At 40.6% G+C, this 22,507-nt stretch overlaps 1 protein-coding gene across 2 annotated transcripts; it reads right to left on the bottom strand.

Annotated features, from left to right (window-relative positions):
- Positions 1–1,941: 1,941 nt before the first annotated feature.
- On the bottom strand, positions 1,942–22,185 carry LOC120802301 (E3 ubiquitin-protein ligase CBL-like). Of its 2 annotated transcripts, XM_040149974.1 has the most exons (16): positions 21,856–22,185; positions 21,608–21,785; positions 19,667–19,914; positions 17,265–17,411; positions 16,787–16,943; positions 15,937–16,058; positions 15,543–15,680; positions 14,114–14,201; positions 13,614–13,745; positions 12,213–12,422; positions 11,841–11,957; positions 11,059–11,348; positions 10,395–10,562; positions 8,322–8,428; positions 7,589–7,774; positions 1,942–6,752 (listed from the first exon to the last, which is right to left on the bottom strand). In XM_040149974.1, exons 2-16 carry the CDS (start codon positions 21,749–21,751, stop codon positions 6,415–6,417), a joined length of 2,592 nt encoding a protein of 863 aa, XP_040005908.1. In that variant the 5' UTR covers positions 21,752–21,785; positions 21,856–22,185; the 3' UTR covers positions 1,942–6,414. The 2 variants fall into 2 exon arrangements, with proteins under 2 accessions (XP_040005908.1, XP_040005907.1); XM_040149973.1 differs by having other exon boundaries at positions 21,608–22,185.
- Positions 22,186–22,507: the final 322 nt, after the last annotated feature.

Here is a 22,507-nt window from a genome sequence, read left to right as displayed (position 1 = left end):
AAAACATGCATAAACACTGCTATGCTACTTAAGGCCCGTGTTGTGAATACGATGTACTGATTGCTCACTGTGTAGGTTATTGTGAAGAGATGTGGACTTTTTGTTGCTGAGAGCGCTACATTGCCCCGATGACTTGCAACATTAACGAAGTAGTGACATGTTTTCTTTTTTTTTTTTTTTTTTATTTCTTGTTTTTTCCACTGAGTTGAGATGTTGAAGTTGCAGAAATATCCAGGTACAGGACGTCCTCAGGCGAGAAAGGTCCTCATGTGAAGTGCGATGCCGTGATTATGGTTTAGAGAAGCTGAACAAAGCCATAACACCAACCGTCTCTTGTGTGCAGTCAGATATTTCTGATTTGATCGATAAGTAACTCTGCACCTCGTCTTTTCAGTTTAAAAATGGCATTCTTTGTTTATTGTTCTGGGTTTTTCACCAGTGGGGAAACAAGTTTGTAAGTGAACATTGCAGTTATGTTTTTTTTTTTTTTCCTAAAAGTGTGTAATTTAAGTACTGTACATGTGATCCTTTGATGCTTGCGTTTTTTTTTTTATATTTTTTGCAAGAAAATAATGCCAAATAAAAATGTTTCATTTAAAGAGAGGCTGTTTTTCATACCACTGCAAAAAAAAAGTAGTTTGAAAATAATCACTGTTGGGCTTTTCTTTTGCCCGGGGGCTCAGTACGAAGTAGAACAACAGCGAGCCCAGTGTGCTCAGTGTTAGCGCTGCACAGTCCCACAGTGAGGAGACGGGAAGGAGCACTGCCTCCAAACCGCTGTCAGCGCGAGCTGGAAATGACTCCAGCAGTAGCTCAGATTTCAAGCTGGAGCCTGGAGGAGGTAGGACAGAAAACACAGCTCACATCTGCAATGAATTCAGGCACCCTAAGCTCAGAGCTGCCCTTCTCACTGCAAAACACATAGGCCGTAATTCGTTCGGCATAAAGTGTACAACTCCAGACCAAGACAATCTGTTTAGCCTTTGAGATAAAGGAGAACAGTTGACAAAATTATGATGAAGTTATGAGTTTGCTTTTTGCAAAACTTTTTTTTTTTTACCAAAAAAAAAAAAGTTTGCAATTTTCTGCAATTTTCCACATTGCATTTAACTAACCAAAGTACATTTTATGATAGGAAACCGGGACCTGCTCTCTCGATTAAAAAAAAACCGACCGTGCGTTCTGTGGATTATCCAGACTAACTAGGACAGTTTCAGGAAATGGAATTTGTTGATGAGACCGCTTGACGAACTTTTTCAACTTTTTGTAGGTCACAGAGAGATTTGGGTGAACAGAACCTTAAAAAACGCAAACTGTTTATGATACATTGCGACACAGTATTTGCAGTACAGTCATTTAACTGTTGCAAGGTGGTACAAATCCACAGGAAGCACACAGTGCACCTTAATACATGTATAGTAAATTCATTTCAAATTTGGTATTTGAATATGTTCGATAATTCTACTTCTTAGCCTATACCGATGAAGCTGATGTCGCTGAAATGCACCTTTGTTTGCTTTATCCTCTTATAATTATAGACAACACTGTATGTATGTGAGGAAGAATCTATTCTTTAATTTAAAAAAAATAAGTTAATAATTTTGACGCGCTGAGAGCAAGTACTGAAAATGAATACTTAAAATATACCGACACACCATCCCTTACAGTGGTTGGTGCACGGTCCTCAGCATCACTAATGTTATAGAAACCTCTTCAAAATAAGAGTTATTAATAAACCTTTGCAAAAGGGACGTCAAATACAGCTTCTGGGACTAATAACAATGTAATAATACTTAATACCTTAAATGCAGATATCTTTGGACTTTTGCAGACTTACGTGACTTAGAATACGTGGAGACGGTTAAATTCATTACAACATATCACAGCTTTTAGTCATTATGGACAAACCACAGATCAAATGTTAAAGAAAATACTGTTTAATTAAAAATCTTAATGGCTTAGGCATGAAAACATGGCAACACAATGAATGCTGAGGATATTAAAAAGACAATAAATAAAATCATATTTACACAGGCAATAACAAAGCAATGAAGACAACTTTTTAGTAGGCAAGTTCCTGTTGAACAGGCTAGTTAGCATGATTATACCACATGTATCAATAACCAGTGGATCTGAACCCCAACACACCAGCTGAGTTTACCTGTAACTCTGAGGGGAAGTGTGTGTGTGTGTGTGTGTGTGTGTGTGTGTGGGCCAGCTGAGCCTCTGGGAGTGATGTCAGCCTCAAGTGTATCCTCACACAGTGGCACTTTCATGGTCAAGAGTCAGTCCCCCGTTAGTGTTCGGACGCTGAGATCAAGTGGACGCACAGCCAAAGGGCTGACGACATCCTGTCTGCATCAAAACGAGCCGAGGGGAAACATAACGGGCAGCCTGCTGCTTTGAAATGCTTCTGGTTTGGGGGCAATTAAATTTAAAGCTGCAAGATTTCCATGCGATCGCAGCAAGACAGAAAACTGAGATGCCAGATTCAACAACCTCGGCCTTGTCTGCGGGGATCTGATCAATCTACACTTCACAATTCCAGTGGGGTCCGAAGTTTTGCTCCTTCTACTGCAATTCGTCTTTGTTTTACATCAATGTATCCGTAGTGCTTTAATGACATTCGGCATACTTTTGTTTGCTTTTTTTTCAAGAGCGTGGAGGCAACTCCGAATGGATTCTACAGACTGAGACCGGGAAAAAAGTATTATAACAGATTGACAAATATACCAGATTCAGCATATAAGTCTGACAGTAATAACATGAAACTGCAGTACAGAAATATCTAATTACAGTAGCAACTTGCATTCACTAAAGTTACAAAGACTTGAAATGATTTATTATGAAAGAGTATATATTAGAATTAGTAAATAGTACCTCATAAAACTAAGTACTTGCAACTATACTTGCAAGATAAATTAGAATTTTTTCTCCTTTGATGAATGCAGTGTACTACCCTAACACTGATCCGATTTAGGATATTTAGAAACTCTGTCGCCATTACATAGTTCGTCCACCAGGGAGCACTAAAAAGTGGATTCTTCAAGTGTAAAATGTCCAACTTCGTACATATCTAGGTCACAAACTTTTATCAACCAAATTTATGGGAAATGTCCATAACGACTGAATTTATTTAACTCTCAGAAATCTATCTTTGACCTAAAAAAAAAAAAAAAACGTACTGATTGGGCTCTAATTATCAGTTTTTTGAAATCTCCCGTGATGCTGGCTGCGTGTCGACTGACCCCATGTGAAGAACCAACTCGAAGGTCTTGATAAAGTGGTATTGAATATGACAAAACAGTCAGGAAATGGCTCAAAAAAAAAAAAAAAAAAGCTTTCCACTTCATTTAAGCAGTAAATGTGGAGTATGTGTTTTGGTTTCTCTGCTGACGTGTGACTGACAGAAGGCACATTTACTGTGTACGTTGCTGCAGAAATCGTGTGACCAAAGTTCCTCTATTTTTGAAAAGAAAAAGGAGGAATTGGGAAACTTCAGACATGATTTCCTGTTTGTGTGTATGTGAAAGTGGAGACGAGACGCTCAGCCCTGTCTGGCTTCTGGCGGCGTTCCTGAATGTGCACATTAATATGGAACAGCCATCAATTACAGTGAAATGGAGCTTCTCTTACTATATATTTGCATTCTTCACTGTTGTAGCCCTGACCTCAGAGCAGACTCCCTGCTTTGAGGACTCAAGTCATCTTTTCATCTTTGCTCTCAATGTGCCTGTGATCCTGTGGTTGGGTTAATATACAATACAAAACATATATAAAAAACTCCACTGATAGGGTGACATAAAAAGGCAAAGGGTGTGGTGCCTGGGAGTGACAGCTGCTCAGATTTTGTTGGGAGAATGGATGTGACTGAAGTCCAGATGATGATTTTGAATTGAGGACTTGAGACTCGCACTAGCCCTGGTCCAACACTGACATTTCAGTCACTCAGCAGAATCGTTCAATTATTTACAGACGAGACTTTTGATGAAAAGATCTCACTGGATGGTCGGCAATCTCCCTAGCAATTTTTACAGTGGACGAAAAAAAAAAAAACAAGGCGTCTACGTGTACAGCCATGTTGTGGCTGTCACGTGGATGTTGAGAAACAAGAACGCAATTTGATCCAACACATAGTGATAGTCTCCTCTTTTAAAATCAGTGCAAACCATGTGCAAGCAAAGATGTCACAAGTTTTCTTTTTCAATCACCACTCAAATGGTGCTCGGTAACTCACTAACAGTGTGCTCCTTCTCAGAAGCCCTACTGCAGCAATACTAATGATAAAAACATTCTCATTTGTATTACTTGTGGGGCTACAGTTTAGGAATATTTGCATTATCAATTAATCTGCTGATAGTTTCCTCGATTAATCATTTGGTCTATAAAATGTCAGAAAATTGTCAAAAATGCCTGTTACAATTTCCTAAAGCCCAAATTGATGATTCACTATAACCCAAGACGAATAAAACAGAAGATCCACACAGTTGAAAAGCTGTAACTATGGAATGTGGGATATTTTTGCTTGAAAGAAACTGTCTTAAATAATTACTCAATTATCAAAATAGTTGCAGATTAATTTGCTTTCGATCGACTCATCGATTAATCATGTCGGCTCTAATATCTCATCAATTGCTTTAGAAGGTTGCGACACTGATGAACTGCTCAGTGGCTGAAACGTCTGACGGCCGTGACTGGTCCATCCGGGACTGGGATATGTATGATGGGTGTCCTATCGTAACCAAATCTCCGGAGTTTGAGACTGGAGGAAGTGAATGACCTTTGGGAAAAAATTGCAAAACTGATATTTAAAAAAAAAAAAAAAACAAAACATTAATTATAGTGGGTTGTGTGTCAATGTAATGCAAGTAAGGTAGCAAAAAAAGTCAATCACTGGAACGTTTCTGTAAGAATATGTCTTGAGTCCACGACACTGCCAACATTATAATATCATCCCTGCGCGTCCTTTCAGCATCTGTTCATTCATCAGTACATATAACCCTGGCTTATTACAGAGCACCTGTGTCCACATGAAAACACACCGACTTCAGGTTTTTTGTTTTTTTTTTAGCTTCAGAGCTCAGTGTAAATCCCTTCAGTATGATTTTTCAGTACACCCAGCGAAGCTGTTCTGGGTATAGGTGTGGTACTGATCTAAACATGCGTACATAAACGTGTGAGAGGAAATGTAACAGCTCAATGTTAAAAGTCTTTTCACTTTTTAGTAAGAAACTATATGAGTATACATAAGCTTTTGACTAAATAAAATCAGCTTTTCAGTGTCAGACGACCTCGAAAGGTGGAAGGAAACCAGGGAGTTAAATGGAAAAAAACTAAACAAAAACTGACTTCTAAAAATTCAGCCATTGTTAGTACCACACACAGCACGACACATTATGAGAATACTTAAACATTAATCTTGTTACTTCATTATAGAACCATCATTGATCGGGGAGCCGAGAGGAGACACGGAGTCATGTTAAACTTGTCAATTGACCATCGAAACAGAGCAAGCCACAGTGACACGTACGACATGAAGCCCTGGATTACTTCACTGCAACTAAACATTCACATTCATCAGCGTGAGCACACACACCGCGGAGTTAATTGCTAATTTTCCGACCGAACTGGTGTCGCTACGTATTCGTACGCCACGATTTGCCGAGAAGCCTGTAAAGCACCAAACTGAACGGCTGCCGGCGCTGGGACACCCTCTGGACACAGTCAAAAACAGCGACCCACAGGTTTCCTCGACTGATTAAAGTCCGTGTAGCTTCAACAGGTAGCTTAATGAGAGAAGGTACTCAGACTGAGGGGGGGGAAACACTGCCACAGCACGAGTCGACCTCAGCATAGCACAGTAAGGTCAAAGCTTCGCTACATAGAGCACACGTTCAAGGGCTTTGACTCTCCACGTATGCTGCGTTCAGGTCATATCAGATCTAATGTCTGTCTCGAAGACGGAGCTGCTCCTTCGACCAAAGTGGACTAAAGGTTTTGCACCAGCCGACAGATGGATACGGCCATCCCCGGGCTTCCTCTAGCTGGGCCAAAAAGCCCCAAGGGATTCTGAGGCTTCAATGTCAAATACTTGGCAATGGTTTAACAGTAGCCCACGATAATCAAAATAATACATTTTCACCCTGAAACTCCTCTTAGAAAAGCAACACCTGCTGCAGTTTGTTCAATGTTTGTAACAAATGACTTTTTATGGGTATTTCAATGATTACAACTTGCAGATGATGTAGCTGTTCTTCTTCCGATATGACTTGAACGCAGCGTTACTGCTCAGAGTAAAGCCTTTCGGCAAGTACTCATGGCCCTGCAGGAAAAGTGCTTGGTAAATGCTATCCATGATAATGGCACAGAGTGGAGACAGAGACGAGACAGAGAGGATGAGTGTCACTGGAGTGACTATGTGGCAATGTGTGCCGTGGAGGGGATGGAGACAAACTCGCGCAGGATGTTCTTCGCCGTCTCCAGGTTGTTCTGGGCGATCATCAGGGCTTTCTGGATGTCCTGGATGGAGTAGCCTTGGGACATCAGGCATTCAATCTCCCCGTTTAGGGCCAGGCTTCCAGGGCCCGCAGCAGGAGGAGGAGGAGGAGGGGAGGAGGCAGAGGAAGCACCGGGGAGGTAGGGCAGCGGAGCAGGATATTCACGGTTTAAAGGGCGAGGTCGTCGGTCGGAGTTTGCTCGCCGTGGGAGAGGTTTGGGGGGACGTTCAGGGTCGACACCTACTGCAAACATACCTGGAAACACACAGTTAAGTAGACGAGTTAGTAAAAGTGTTAAATTTAAGCGCCCGGAGGAATACAGAGGTTTTTTTATTTGTGTTGGTTAACTTAGCTGACAGAGAAGTGAACACAGAGAGTTAATGCTCCTTAGTAGGTTATGGATTTATTATGTTTGGTAACACTTGAGCGTGGATCACACCATGATGAGTGACAGGTTTTAATAGCAATGATGGGTGGCTACTAGCGTTATCCAAAGACAGAGCAACCACCTTTAAATAAAAAAACAAAAACAAAAAGAAATTACAAAGTTTGGGGTTTTTTTTGCCTCTGTAGCCGTGGCCAGACTCTTGCATGACTTTGAAACAACCATGAAACTTATTGTGGTCACTCAGTCACTGTCGCCTAAAGTCCTGTCAGCAGTTTTAGTCTATGCTATGGTGATTTCAGTGTGGTCGTGACAGTAATTTGCGGTGCCGTACAGCCACTTATTGTTATGTCAAAAAACATGTATAATGTAAAGAAAACAGACGCTTAATAATGCTGGTTGAAGGAACGTCTGTAGTTGTCAGTTTAAATCTAGAGGCATTTATCAAACACTGGTAAGTCTAAATTACTGTTCTCTTTTTGTAAAGCAATTTTCATCAAGACTTAAAATATTAAGATTGTGTTTTTTGTTTGCTGTACATGAGCCACGGCTCTAACACACACACACACACACACACACACACACAAATACTACCCAGGAAACAGGAATACTGCCCAGTAAACAACAGTGCAATACACTGACCAGTTGCATTTTACCCACGGACAGAAGATTATTTTAAAAGCATAAAAACGCGTAAATGACATACTTGCTTCTGCTGTACCGTCCATGCTGAGGGTGCTGAAGGCAGCTGAGGGGCCGTTGATATCTGACAGGGTTCTTCTGGTGGGGGCCGGAGGGACGACCGGTCTGGGGCAGTCATACTCGTAAACATCCTCCACACTGGTCTCCTCCTTCTTGTCCTGGGACACCGCAGCTGAATGTTGAGGGTGGTCTGAAAAAGAAACACCTCGTTGATGACTACCTGTACTCAATATACAATACACGGTTCACATACAGTGAGTGACCAGAAAAAAAAGAAAACAGAAAAACAGAAATAGCTGTACTATGTAATATAATATGCACGGCATAAACGATAACCCTACTTGAAATGTTACACTACATCTGTACTTTAACCTGTCACTTATTTAGTCATACAAAGTCTGGGTTTCAAAATTCCTCTGGTTTACTTAAGAAGCCATTGAGCAATTCTCACTTATACCCTAAAAGGCACAAGGTTCCTCTATCTTTATATGACATAAATTCAAATTAATGAGGGTATCTCCTCCTATCATATCATCCAGTATTAGATTACTGGGAAAAATAATGTGATTACAGTAAATAATCAGTAATAAACAGCTGTAAAAAACTGTAGTGAATTAATGTATTCAAGTCCTTGTATTAGGGACTATTAGGTGCCAGGGTAATACTGGTACAAGAGTAAACAGCAAAAATATTCCCTTTTATTTTCCTTTATGAGTGATACTTTGGTGTGTTGTTACCCAGATCTGAGGTCTGTGCTGTCTCAGATGAACCAGCCTGGGCCTGGATATTACACATGGACTCGTAGACTTGGGGGTCCTCAGAATCACTCTCACCTGCCTCATTGCTGGGACAAAAAGACAGAGAGAGAAAAAAATGATTTCGCAGCGCTATTATTAGTTATTCTTTATGGCCGGTCTTTACACGAAATCTAGTCCTGTCCAAAAATGATCTAGATTTCTGTCATTTGTCTTTTTGTATTTCAAATGAATCTGGAGACCTCTAGTTGTACCTGCAATTAAGATGAGAAGCAACTTAACCAAAATACAGCAAAAAGTATGGAAAAGAACAAATCATTTTTAATTGAAAACTGCTCATCACATGTCTCAAGACATTGCAGATATACAGGAGAGAACATTATATGATCAGGGGATATATTTCAGTGGCAGTAAAACAGTAAATATTTAGTATATTGAATAAAACTCTTTACTGATTGCAATATGAGAAAATAAGAGCAACGCTACTTCCCGTCGTCTGATGAAACAACTTGAGAAACTGTCTTTTTGATCTGCACCTTTTTCCAAATCTGCCTCAAAAATACCAGGTTTTAGGATCACAACATATAACACAGCTTGCTGGTTTTATCATTTCAGAGGTATTTCTAATCATTCTTGATTTGGTGTGTGGATTCTGGTCCTGTATTTCAGACTCCGTCGTCATTTCATGCATTTCACTGCATATGTTTGATTCCCTTAAGTTATATACTCAAGGGGGTGAAAAATAGCAAATAAGTAAAAGGGATCAATTTCTGGGTTAAGGAATGGTGCATTCCTGGGCAAAAAAAAAAAAAAACTGAAGCTCCAGAGCTCCCTTGTGGACATAAAAATTACTGCTCCGGATACATTATTGCAGCATTTAGTCCAGCATTAAGTCACCACTGTCCATATACTGCACATGTACACTCACCCAGCACTTTATTAGGAACACCCGCGCACCTGCTCATTCATGCAGTTATCCAATCAGCCAATTATGTGGCACATGTACACTCTATTAGGAACACCGCACGCTTTCCATTCATGCAGTTATCCAATCAGCCAATTATGTGGCAGCAGTACAAATGTATAAAATCGTGCAGATACAGGTACATGTACACTCACCCAGCATCAACCACCAGAATGGGGAAAAACATGCGATCTCTGTGACTTTGACCTCGGCATGATTGCCAGGGCACGGGCTGGTGTGAGTTTTTCTGAAACTGCCGATCTCCTGCGATCTTCACGCACAACAGTCTAGAGTTTACTCAGAGTGGTGCAAAAAACGAAAAAACATCCAGTGAGCTGCAGATGAGCGGGACCATGTGCATCCCTTTATGGCCACAATGTTCCCATCTTCTGATGGCTCCTTCCAGCATGATAATGCACCATGTCACAAAGCAAAAGTCGTCTGAAACTGGTTTCATGAACATGACAATGGGTTCAGTGCATTTCAGTGGCCTCCCCAGTCACCAGATCTGAATCCATTGGCACACCTTTGGGAGGTGGTAGAACAGGAGACTTGCAGTTTGAATTTGCAGCTGACAAATCTGTAGAAATTATTTGTCTTGTTTCATCTTTTTAATTATCTCCCTACATTGTCTGGCTGTGTGTTGAATCAGTATTTATGCCAGATGCTGAGAAATCTTCCGGTTCACCTCTCTCATCGCAGACTCCAGTTCTTCTGAATGGCCTCCGCTCCTCAAATACTAACGTTTTGTTTGTTGTAATCATTCTTGTTGTGATGTCACACATCTTCTTCTACCAATCATGAAGAGCAGCAATGAAATTGCATTTGGTATCACGTCATGAGCAATACCAAACTTAAGCTCCAAAGCAGGCAGAGAACAGCGGAAACAAAATGTCTATATTAGCTTTCATTAGTCTACATTGGTGTAGACCGAAAAGTGGCTAAAAAAAAAAAACTTTTAGTACCGTGCCAATTCTGGTCCAAGCACTGATTTACACTCTAAGATGCTCGATAAACCCTTCCTGATCACTTCAGGACAACTAATGGCCCTGGGAAGCCCTTGCATTACCGCTTCTTCTTCTCCTGTTTACCTGATGTCATTGTGTTGGTTTGCCTGGGCCGGTGGTGGAGGCACCAAGGAGCCTGTTATGACCCAGGGAGCACCAGTGGCTGGAAGAGAGGTGGGACTCATGTACTCATTCTCCTCGCAGTCAGACGACGGCTTCTCCCCACTCAACATCGCTGACGCTGGCAGAGACCTGACCACATACGGGCAACAGTTAACAAGAAATCCGAGGGCAAAAAAAGGATAAAATGGAAAACAAACAACTGAGTTAGACAGCATCTCCCATGATGTGGACACACAAGTTTAAATTCCAGTGCCCTTTGTGCCAAATCATTTCCTTGTGTTTTTTTGTTCTCTAAATTGCACTACCAAACATAACTGGCAGTTGAGCCGGTTGGTCAAGATGAAGGTGGTTTTTCTGACAACAAGAAAACATCATAAAAGTATTAAACAATTTAAGGATATTTTTGTCCTGCAAAATGAATAACACTGAATGTCTCATAGCAGTGTGAGTGATGCTGGAACCAAAAGCCCTTTCACATATTACATTTCACATATTACCTCTTTGTGTAATAATAGTATCAAAATCTAAATTCTGTTACCATGACAGCATAACTTTAATTCATCCATTTACAGCCACTTGCTCTTACTACCTATCCACTGCAGCTCACAGCAGCAGAGCTCCATACCGTGCAGCCAGACAGTAGACGGCGTTGGTGGCTGACTGGGGTTTGATTCCCTCTCCACTGGTTTCGTTGCTCTGAGGGTTGGAGGACAGGGCTGCGGGGGCCTTGGTTGCAGGACGTGGGACCATATAGTTGGAAGCCCAGGTGGGCTGGTCGGGGGTCGAGGGCAGGGGTCTCCTCTGGAGTCTGGAGTCCGGGCCGACCAGGGAGGGGCGCTCCGGAGGGGGAGGAGGTGGCAGCTCTCTCAGGGACGGAGGCAGAGGTAGAGGCTTGTCTCTGTGAGTGGCTGTCATCTGGAGAGAAGGTAGGAGCAGATGGTGATGTTATTAACCGGCAAATATGAGAGGATACTTTTACACACACATCCTTTGACTTCAATACTGATGAGGACCTCTCATTGAAAGTGTTAGTAAGCCTGGCTGTAAATTAAAGGATTTTCTGAGTGGGCCTGACCATTAATCTCCTTGTTACATGCACACAGTTGACGATTGTAAATACAAACATTCAGGAGTTTACACAGTTTACAGGAACTTGACTCTACTCAGGCCAGTAGGAAATGGGAGAGCACTGTCAACCAAATTATGCTTTGTATGATTACAACTTTAATTCAACTAAGATGACCTGGTTACTATTTTCATGATAGCTCTAATAACTGGAGTTTTCCATTGCTCCGGTTATAAATCATTTGAATGCGCGTAAGCAAAGATGCAGCTTTTTGGGTCTGCCAGTCTGCTCTCGATAAATAAAAAAATAAAAAAAGGACAAACACACACACACACCCTTACCTTGGCTGTGGCTCCCTGGCCCAGTGCACTGTGGGAGCTAGAGGGTCTCTGCTGCAAGAGGTCCAGTCGGGGGGGCACTGGGGGCAGCTGAGACACTGGAGATGGTGGACGCTCAACCTGGTGGTGACGCACACACACACAAACACACACAGAAATGTTGCAAGGAACCAGTAATGATATTTAAATTTTGCTACTATAATCTAAACTAATAGAATAGAGAGAGTTCTACAACAGGTAATTTCATCAGTAGTGACTAAGATGATTCCACATGGATTTTTGAGAATAAATCTAATCAGGTGAATGTCTTTCGAGTTGATGTTTGTGTATTTGAGGCTTCCTGACGTATAAACCTTCTGTATGTGGTCCTCTTACCTTGGTGCAGGCGAGCCTGCTCATGACAAGGTGCTGGTCCTCCAGGCGATCATCTTCTTCCTCGTCATTCCCAGCAACTTCTGCTCTGCTGGATCCCTGGAAACCAGCAAAAGAAGCCCCACTGGCCTTCGGGTGGAAGGGGTCCACCACAATGGGCTCCGTGCCTTTAATTTCACAGCGGCAAAATGGGCAGCCTTGACCCTCTGACTCCTGATACGTACACACAGGGAGCGAAGTTTAAAATTTAGCAGCCTAAGGTCAGATACGAGATATGAGATAAAGACAAGTAGTGGCAGTGTAAAATATTTAAATCTCTTAAGTTCTTCCACATTTTTATGTTGGACCTAAATTTACATTGTTTTTAGGCCAAATCCATGATTCAAAAGATCAAAAAGACGTATAAAGGTGAAGGGACTATTGACCAAACTACATCTGCAGAGAGTGCTGAGTTTCATTAACAGCAACTTAACATATATAATTGGTAAGGATAGGAATGGTGCAGTAAAATCACTCTGAATTAACCTATTAGTAAGTGAGAATAGTATTTCGGTTCTGAAACTCAGAGTAACAGAGTGGTGAGCAATGCATTGTCCGTTACGCTGAATTTAACATGTGAACTCCAGTCAACACAAGGTAAATTTGGCATCAGTACAACAGTTGTGTCATAATTAGTGCACTGATACACTACTTATTTTCAATCACTTTTTTTAACATCAATGTTCAATGCAATCATCAAGAAACTCAACACTTTTTGTGTATGTTTCAAATGAAAATCCGACGAGGATCTGGTGGGATTACATACTTTGAGCAGCTGGAAGGCTTTTATTGTGGAACAAGCTTTTATTGTGCAGGAAGTGTTGAGTTTCATTGATGGTAACTTAAAAATGAAATAAAACCAGCCTATCTGTTAGAGAATAGAGCTTGAACACAGCTTGTACTGAATTAGTGCTGTGGAAATGTACCTTTTTCTGCATTTATCAAGACAGCAAATAAACATGGAGGTGTTGAATTTGCTTTGCCATTAAAAAAAAAAAAAAAAGCTAATTTAAATGAGGTAAGATCAGAAAACAGCAACGCTTTTTACCTAAATATGAGAAAATATGAAACAGGAAATTTGAATGAAGGGTCTATATGTAATATAAACCTGTTTCAAACAACTGCCTGGTTGTCTCTGCAGCTGAGGAAAATAAAGGCCACTATTTGAAAAATAGAAGGTATATTTGGTGCCATTATTAATTGGTAGCAAATGTGATTATTTCAGTGCACCACAACAATAAGCTTGATATAAATACATGTTTACACCAGTAAGCAAAAGAAAGACAGACTTCCCTTCCACCTGTTGGGATTTACAGAACTGTGACAAACCAATAAAACTTTATAGTGTGTAGTAGACAGCCTCACCTGCCAGGCGGTCAGACAGGAGGTGCACATTAGGTGCCTGCAAGGCTCGATCTTCACATCCTTGTCGTTCTCGGCGCAGATCTTACAAAGCTGGAAAGTGGAGCCCATCTCACAGTACAGCTCATACTGCTCCTACAGGGACGAAGGAGGAAGAGGACGACACAAAGGCTGTTTATATGGAAGATTATAGTTGTTAACACCTACTGGTCATGTAAGTCTCAATCTAAAGGGTTTTATTTATTCATTATCACGATTAAGATGTTATTTACTTAATTTTATAATTAATGTTTTTTTTCTAATGTTTACTATGTTAATGTTTTTGTCTATGTCTACTTCTGTCGAGCAGTACAATGGTCAATATATCGTAGCGTAACATGGTGGCACCAATTTACCTTGTACATCTTTTGCTGTGTGACTATTGCACATGTGTTAAAACAGATTTCCTGAGGCAGAAGAAAATGGATGACTGGTATGCAGATGATACACAAACAGGGCCAAACCTGAGTAACTTTAATGTGGTCCTGCGGCGAAGGTTCACACAGCCCAGTTAAATCCTGGTTCTGTGCCCGGCCATCTGGGAACAGATAGCTAGGGAGACACCAAATATATAAAACACACACACACACACACACACACACACACACACACACACACACACACACACACACACACACACACACACACCACAGTATCATATAAAATTCTCAACTTAGCTGTGAAACCAGAACAATTAGTCTAAAGACGCTGAAACGCTCCCAAACTTGGGAATAATTCTTTGTAGGTTTGTCACTACAAAAGACCCCTTTCACGTTAAACCGTCATTTTTTTCTTTTGTTCATTTAAAATAATTCAGTAGAGCAGCTTTAAGATCAAGAACCTCTGCCTCAGCTGAAGGGTGCAGTGTATTTTAAATATAGTTCTTCAAATGTCCACTAGATATTCGCTTCCAAACACTAATACAGTGCCTTATTTTTGTGTTGCACTAACTATTTAGTAATTTATTAGTCAGATGAAAATTGTTTGCAACACACTGAACATATGGGTCAACAGCAAAGAGGTGGGTTACATGGCAGCGGGGATTTCTAGACATTTTGATATGTCTTGTCATTGGAATCAATTGTGACTGTTCTGAATCCAAACTGACAACAGCTGCAGTCCTCCACCAAGGAGCAAGCTTCAAACTTTTTACAGCCACCTTTTCATGGTAGGAACGTTTTATACTTTACAGATACATTTTAAGTGAAGCATTCCTTGCATGCTGCAAGAGATGAATGCCGTAATACATGACTACAAAATAACAAAACAAAAAAAAACAAAAACACTCAATGTCAAAGATCTATGTGCTGACTTTTTCGTTGAAAATATTATTTTAAATTTTACGAGTGATGTATGTGACTTTGCTGGATGCACCACAGCGTAAGACCCTTAAGAATCCCCTGATCTAATATTTGGTATGGTGGGTAGTAAACTTGAGCGAAACTGTAGAGCTGAAGTGATACATGTTCTGTTTCTAATGAACACGGACGATGTAAACAACGTTGTAACCATTCCACATGAATTTCTTAGTCAAATTTGAAAGCTGTGTTTAGCGCACACAGAGTTATTGTGTAAGTGGAACAGACTGCAGCTGAGACTCTGACCTTCTGTCGCTATGGTGCCCAGTTATCACAGAGCTTTAATAACCTGTAGTCCTGATACCCCATTTTGTTGTTTGCATTCATTCAGTCAGTCATTCTCTTCCCCCATTATCATCACAGTAAAAGACAAAGACATTCATTCAATATGCTGACCAAAAACCACTATTTTGGAGTCATTACAGCAATCTCTAACCTTTTCTAACCCATCGCTCGAGGCACGTATAAACTATAACATACTATACCCCAAAAGGTATAAATTGGTGCTTTGACACTGTGTTGTAGTGGGACTCACAATCCCTCTCTGTATCCATCAATGAGGGCTTGAAAAAGCGGTTTGTTATTGGGGATGGTCTGCAAGATGTTCCCATCCGCTGTCACGTAGCCAATTGCCCACTGGCCCAGCCGGGTGCAGCTCAGCCTGAAGATATAACTGACAAAAAAAGACAACAACCTCAACCAACAGTAAGTTTTCAACTGCAAAAACATGTGTAATGCGGTTGAGAATTTGACCGTTCGACACTCCCTCGTAAGAGTCATCCAAAACTTTAATATCAAGGAGTTTTATTTCCGTAGTTCCATGTATTTCTGGTCCACGTAGGATAATGATGCAGATATGTTTTCTTTTTAAAAGTGTTCAGAAATGTATTTCGGGTATCTGTGGTTCTAAGGGCTCGTCTGTGTCTCACCTGCCGGGTTTGTGAATGAACCGGTGCAGTCGGGCTTTGACCTCGTCATAGGTGAGAAAGGCCATGTAACCAGGGTGTGTGACTGCCAGACTGTTCCAGTTCCTTAAAAGAGACGACCATGGCTACAAAACACATGCGCACACACACACACACACACACACACACACACACACACACACACACACACACACACACACACACACACACACACACACACACACACACACACACACACACACACACACACACACACACACACACACACACACACACACACAAAAAAACCCAACAGTGTTCATGATACAGATATCAACTGTTTTTGTTCAGCTTTACTGCCAAAATCATATTTTAGAATAACCAGAAAGGAACGTAATTCTTTCATCAAGTCTGTAGGAAGTGTTTATTTAACTTGGTCATCTGCCTGCCTTCTGTTTGCTTCAACTCAAAACCTAAACATGCCCAAATAACAAGCTCACAATACACACAGCTGGGGATACAAGACACTGTTGCTGGACTCACTAAAGGAGTGATTACCCAAACTGATACTCGTGTGCCAAAGCAATGAACGTCATCGCTTAGACATCAGACCACAGTAAAAACAACATTGTTTTTCATCTCCACGCGGCATCATTTTTTATTCCCTCACTCATTTAGGACTGTAAGCCTTTCACCGTAAAATCGGATTTCCTTTTAAGATGTCTGATGGTCTGAGTAACAGTTAATTTACACTTGGGTTTTTGGAAAAATTCATAAAAGGTAGAGATCAGATGTTAATTCTACATTGAATTACAACATGGACTTGTGGATACCATGACATCCCCAAAACACTCACTACTGTTATGAGCCTTACCTGGAAGAGCCTGGTGAAGATGTCAAACTCAAAGACCGAGATGTAGTCGTTGCAGGTGAGATCGATGGTGGACTTTAGGGCCATGGCCTCCAGGCCCGAGCTGATGGGGTGAAATTCGTGGAGAGCCTGACGAAATGTCCTCCATGGCACTATGGTCCTTCATGCGTGCAGGTGGGGGGCAGAAAGCAAGAGAATTAGGAGCCTAACCAGTCCCCATGGTTTGAATACCATACACTGTGCTCGCAATCTCAAAACCTATAGCTAAGGCCGCAACTATTAAACAGAATCACTGTGAACGGAAAGCTAAAACACAGAGAGTAGTCTGGTAAAATGTATCTCACTCGGACAGAATCAAAAATAAAAACTTGCAAAACTGGTTCTACTCAAGGAACCACAGATGCAATTTTGCATAGTTAATGCATTAATTCATTAAGTTCATCTTTGGACATGTTTAACATCTGGTGAAGTAGAAACTCACTTGTCCCCAAAGGACCTTCTCCAAAACTCAGCAGCATCAGCTTTGGTGATCCTGAAGTTGTCACCCTGAAAGAGGCCATTGGGGAAGATGGCTTTTAGCTCTGCTAGCATGTGACTGAAGATCAGAGACAGCTTGGTGAGGTTTCGCCTGAGTAACAGTAGAGGAAGCGAAAGAGAAAAAAAAAACCAAAACAAAGACAAGTTAGTACAGGAAACTATCAGATTACGTTTTTCGTCATATCACTTGTCAGAAAGATTACAGTTTACAGATTACAGTAACAAACATGCATGTATGTACATATCCATTACTAAACAAGGCAAATTACGCTTGTATTTACAGTTTACATCTTTATCAATTCTCCAAATGCTTTTCACTCACCCACAACTTCCACATATGTCAACAGAGATGCCATTCAGACTGTGAAAAGTTCAGCGCTATTACAGTCTGCATGCTACAAGTCTTTTACACTCAGTAACATATTCCACCTTTTCTACTTGTTTTAATATGTCAGTCAAATGGTGTTATGTTAAAACCAACCCCATTTTAAAACCTCAATCAAACTTTAGACTTCTTTCCACTGTTTTAATATCTTGTTTGGCTTTTATGATTCATAAATTTGCCCATAAACAAAAAACTGAAAAAATTAGTCAATCGATAGAAAACAGCTGTTTTGATAAACGTTTTCCTTACTTTTCAAGCAAAAAGTCAAACATCTGTTGACCATATTCTTGAGTGAGTATTTTCTGCTTTTCTCTGTTTTATTGAATATCATTGTAAACTTAATATCTTTGGGTTTTAGGCTTTTGGTAAAAAAACAAACAAAAAAAAAAAAAAACAAGATATTTGAATTTTTCACCTTGGACCTTGGGAAACTGCGAAGGACATTTTTTTACTATTTTCTGTAAATTTACAGTCAACAAGATTAATCAAGAAAATAATCGGCAGATTAATCGATAATAAAAATAAGCATTAGTTGCTGTCCTACACAGATTTGCCTATTGACCTTTACCAGTCCACTGACCTTATATTTATAGCTGTTGATTTCAGACTTCTACGTTGTCTTAAGCGCCGAACCACTACTTTTCAGCTAAAGGGAGCCCACACTCTTCTGGTGTGAATACAAAATAACAAGGACTGAGTAGCATGAGTGATTACAGCTCTGGTATACTGTAGGCCCTAAACCACAGTGTCTACCACAAGACCTATACTATTGAATTTTTCGTTTAGTATATAATCTAGCTATAATAAACCTAGTCCAAGCCAGTGTTTAAAAATTTTAACTGCAAACTACATTATTCACCTCATAAAAGAGACACAAAAACAACCATCTAAACATACAGAGGAAAAATGGCACAATAAGCTATGGCTTTACAAAAACACCTTGAACATGAAGACAGTTCTGACCCTGAGGTCTGAACTTTGATAGTCCAGTTGACAGACTGTCCTCAGTAAAGCCTAAATCTGCTAACCAATTCACCAACAATAGTTGTTGACGCGCAGAATCTATGCAGGAATGCCTGATTAAAATCAAGAGTGCATCAGAGGAAGGATGAACTTTCGCTTAGTAATGGCTTTCTGAGAAACAGAGGAAGTGGCTGTGATTGCGACAGTTTTATCATGCCTTTTTCATAAAGTTGAATTATTTTCCTTCAGATCACACGGGTGGTCTACTATTGCCAAATGTCATAAGCTGCATTTCATTACAGTGATGGAAAGTGTAAAAATGGAGTGTGTAAAAACTTTTCAGCAATCTTATATAGAAATGAACTATAATTATGTCAGTAGGTCACTGCAAACTTAATACTGACCTAACAGAATAATAGCTGTGGAAAAACTAGGCCACTGCAATGTAAATGAGTTACTCTGATACGTTTCTAAATTCTGTTTCTCGTGGTCTCATAGAAATTAAACAGTAACACTGGCAAAATGGACAGAGATCTCCCAATATATTGCTTTACTTACAATTTTGCTTTTTAGTCTGGAAAAGATTTGCTTCTTCCTAACAAATACAACAGACTGGATACATACAAAAGTTTATACTCCGCATATATATATATATGAGACCACCTATTCTGACTCAACCAATACTGTGTGCAAATCTGTTCTGTAAAGACCTGTAATCCATAGTAAATTAATGTTTAGATCATACGATTTGTAACACAGAGGTAGCTTTAGTCAGCAGCAGCACTGGAAATGTAGGTAGTATCATACAATAATGATTTTCGAGGCTCATTTTATAGATATGGAACCAACTCAAACAATGATTAGCTCAATCTTTGATACATCTGTAAGTTACCCAAACACTGTCCCTGCTTTGCAGCTCCTTTCCCTTGCTGCATCCAGAAGTAATTGCCTACTTCCCCAACAAGGATGAACGAGATCTCATCAAGACATAATCCTACCTGGGCTGGGAGTTCTCCTCATACATCCTCTCCTTGGCCTCCTTAAAAAGGCTCATCGTCTGCTTAGTCTTGTTGGTCAAGTTCTCCATGACCACGCGAAAATACTCATTTTCCCCAAGGACCTCTATCTTGCCTTCGTATCGGGACAGAATGGTGCGTAAGTGCTGGTAGGTATCCGGAAGCAGGTCTAAGATGTAGGGGGGGCTGTTCTTCAATGCGACCTTTGGGTTCTGGCACAAACGCACCACCTGGATAGGAAACATAATGGCCCCTTGAGACTCTTTTAACATGCAAACAAAATAGGAAAAATAGACCCAATTTGTAATAAACTAGAATTATCCTGAAAGACCCAGTTCTAGAGGGACAACAATTCTGCTGTAATAATAAGACCATAATAACAGTAGTGGAAGTGTCAGTGCAATAATATGCATGGATATGAAGTACCTAAAATTTGCTGGCTTTTAATGAATCAAACAAGCTGTAATTTCCGTCTACATTAAGCCAAAGTTCTTCAAACATCATGTCAACAACTTAACCAGGAGCTTTCACACCTGCCATGTTTAGTTCAGTTGAATGAAGAATGTAAATACTGACTGAATGATCAATTTAGCAGTTCCTTTTAATAACAATTTTAGAGGCGTTTTACTTTTTGCTTGGGCAGAAGAAAGAGGAACAATTTAGGTTTGTGGGCTTTTTTTTTTAAGCTAATTAAGAAACTGTGACAGCAACAGGCTGAGTACTTTTAATGTTTGCTTAGCTTTACAACATGACACGTTACACTTGCGGGGGCTGAGGCAACAGAGTTGCGAGATATGGCTGAAATATCAAAATAATGATGAGAAGATTATTTCTATCATTATGCAATAAATAGGAAAATGCGATCAAAAAGCAGATAAAATAATCAAAGCGATGTTCAACACAACAAATTGCTCCACTCTTACGCATTGCATCAAACAAATCTCCTCACATGAAACCTCCAATAACTAACTGTACCACTTTCTGATTACAGTATATTATCACGATATAGTTCCACTGCAAGGCAATAAATACTTATACCATATTATCAGCCAGTCCTAAGAGGAAACATATAACCCAGGTATTAAAAGCTTTAAAACTTCAAATAGCCAAAGGGATCAGTCAGTGCCATGTGACATGATGACACATCACACTGTAGGTGTAAATGAGGCAGCAAAGTCACGTCTTTGCATAGTACAGGCATGCAATGTTTTATCGCACCCTGTCTTTATCTGATGCTGTCTCTCTCTCTCTCTTTAATCTAGCCCTCGTGAATTCATCTCTTGCGAATTCTTGTCTTCTCATCCCTCTCTACTTTCCTCTCTTCTGTCTAGCACAGTTAGAAACTGTGTAAAGGGACTAGGGCGACAGTCGGCGAGGAATATGCTGTACAAAACCAAGGCTTTTCCCCCACACAACAAATACATACCTCTCTTTTGATCTAATACCAATTATAGGGTGTTCTCCCTGGGATATCCATGGGCCTGTGGTGTTACCACAAAGTCCTTGGCATAGTGATCAACAGATTATTGTCACTGTGACCCAATTCACTATAAATTAACCCAATGAGATAACGCATCAGGGACACTTACATTGTATTTTCAGCTTGTTTGTGGTTCAATTTTTTTCATTGAGATCACAGACAGATTGAATGCCCGAATACCTTTCTGTATGCATGTCAGAAACTAAATCTAATGCCACGGGATTTCGTAGAACTATCTTTTTTTTTGTTGTTGTTGTTTTTTGGTAGAGGCAGTTTCACAGTAAGTTAAGGCAAAATGTGTGTATGATAATATAAAAGTTCAGGTCTAAGATGGTCATGTCCAAACAATTTTTGCCCATGACGATGATGAAAAAGAGGGACGTGGCAGTGAATACTGACAATTTCATCAAAAAAAAAACATCAAAAAACAATAACATCGATACCTTATCCATGAGTTTCCAGCATTTCTCCACCATTTTCTTATCGACCACAGCAGGTTGGTGAGGCTGGAGAGGCTGCTGGTGAGGCTGAAAGGCGTCCTTCATCAAGCCGATGAGACCGGCGCCCCTCCTCGGATTTCCGGCCATTAAAGCGGTCGGCGACCGAGGGTTAGCCCCGGGGCTGAGGTTGACAACCAGGAGTTATTCTTGACACGTCTTTCAACGAAACAGCCGCTGTTTTTGCGACCTACCTGTGCTTAACATTGGTGATAATGTGTCGTGCAGAGGCAGCCCAAGGGAAGAACAAAAAGGCTGTGTGTACACTGTACGCGACGCAGCTAGCTAACAAGCTACATTTGAAAAGCCTCTCTCAGTCTAATTCCGTCGCCAAATTCAAGCTCAGGACATAGTCGTTATGCTGTCGAGTCTGCTGTCAGACAGACAGCTAGATCTCTCTCTCTCTTCCTGGCGACGGCGACTTAAAGCCCCATTAGGATTCGGGCCAGCTTATAATAAACTCGGGGTGTTAATAAGCCACACAGGGCGCTCAACAAACAGGTTGTGCGGCAGCACCAGCCAGCGACGAGCCAACAGCCAGAGTAAATAAGGATGTCCGGCAGCAAAAACCTTCAGAATAAAGGTAGGGCCAGTAAACATGCAGAGCTTCGATGGAAAAGGGAAAATAAGCGGCGAATGGGTCTGGGGGGTGCAAATATTTCGATCTTTTAGCAAACCAAAAGTAGCAATACTACAAATGACTGAAAATGCCCGCTATTATAAAGTAAATAAGTATCATCAGCTCTATACTATCAGAAGTATACTCATGGAGAAGGGCCTCTTTGTGATTGGTGTTGTTTATATATATTACACTGGATTGTTACTGGTGCGTTCAGGTGTCCGCAG

This window comes from Xiphias gladius, chromosome 17, assembly GCF_016859285.1.
Source record: "Xiphias gladius isolate SHS-SW01 ecotype Sanya breed wild chromosome 17, ASM1685928v1, whole genome shotgun sequence".
Lineage (NCBI taxonomy): Eukaryota > Metazoa > Chordata > Actinopteri > Istiophoriformes > Xiphiidae > Xiphias > Xiphias gladius.
The sequence above is the reverse complement of the archived record's forward strand: the minus strand, read 5'-3'. Positions and strand labels throughout refer to the sequence as shown.

Coding starts and splice junctions, on each gene's coding strand:
- LOC120802301 (XM_040149973.1), bottom strand. CDS start 21,751: ATGGCCGGAAATCCGAGGAGGGGCGCCGGTCTCATCGGCTTGATGAAG. Junction 15,681..15,936: donor TTCATTCACAAACCCGGCAG/GTGAGACACAGA, acceptor TTTTTTTGTCAG/TTATATCTTCAGGCTGAGCT. Junction 14,202..15,542: donor GATGGATACAGAGAGGGATT/GTGAGTCCCACT, acceptor GTGTCTCCCTAG/CTATCTGTTCCCAGATGGCC.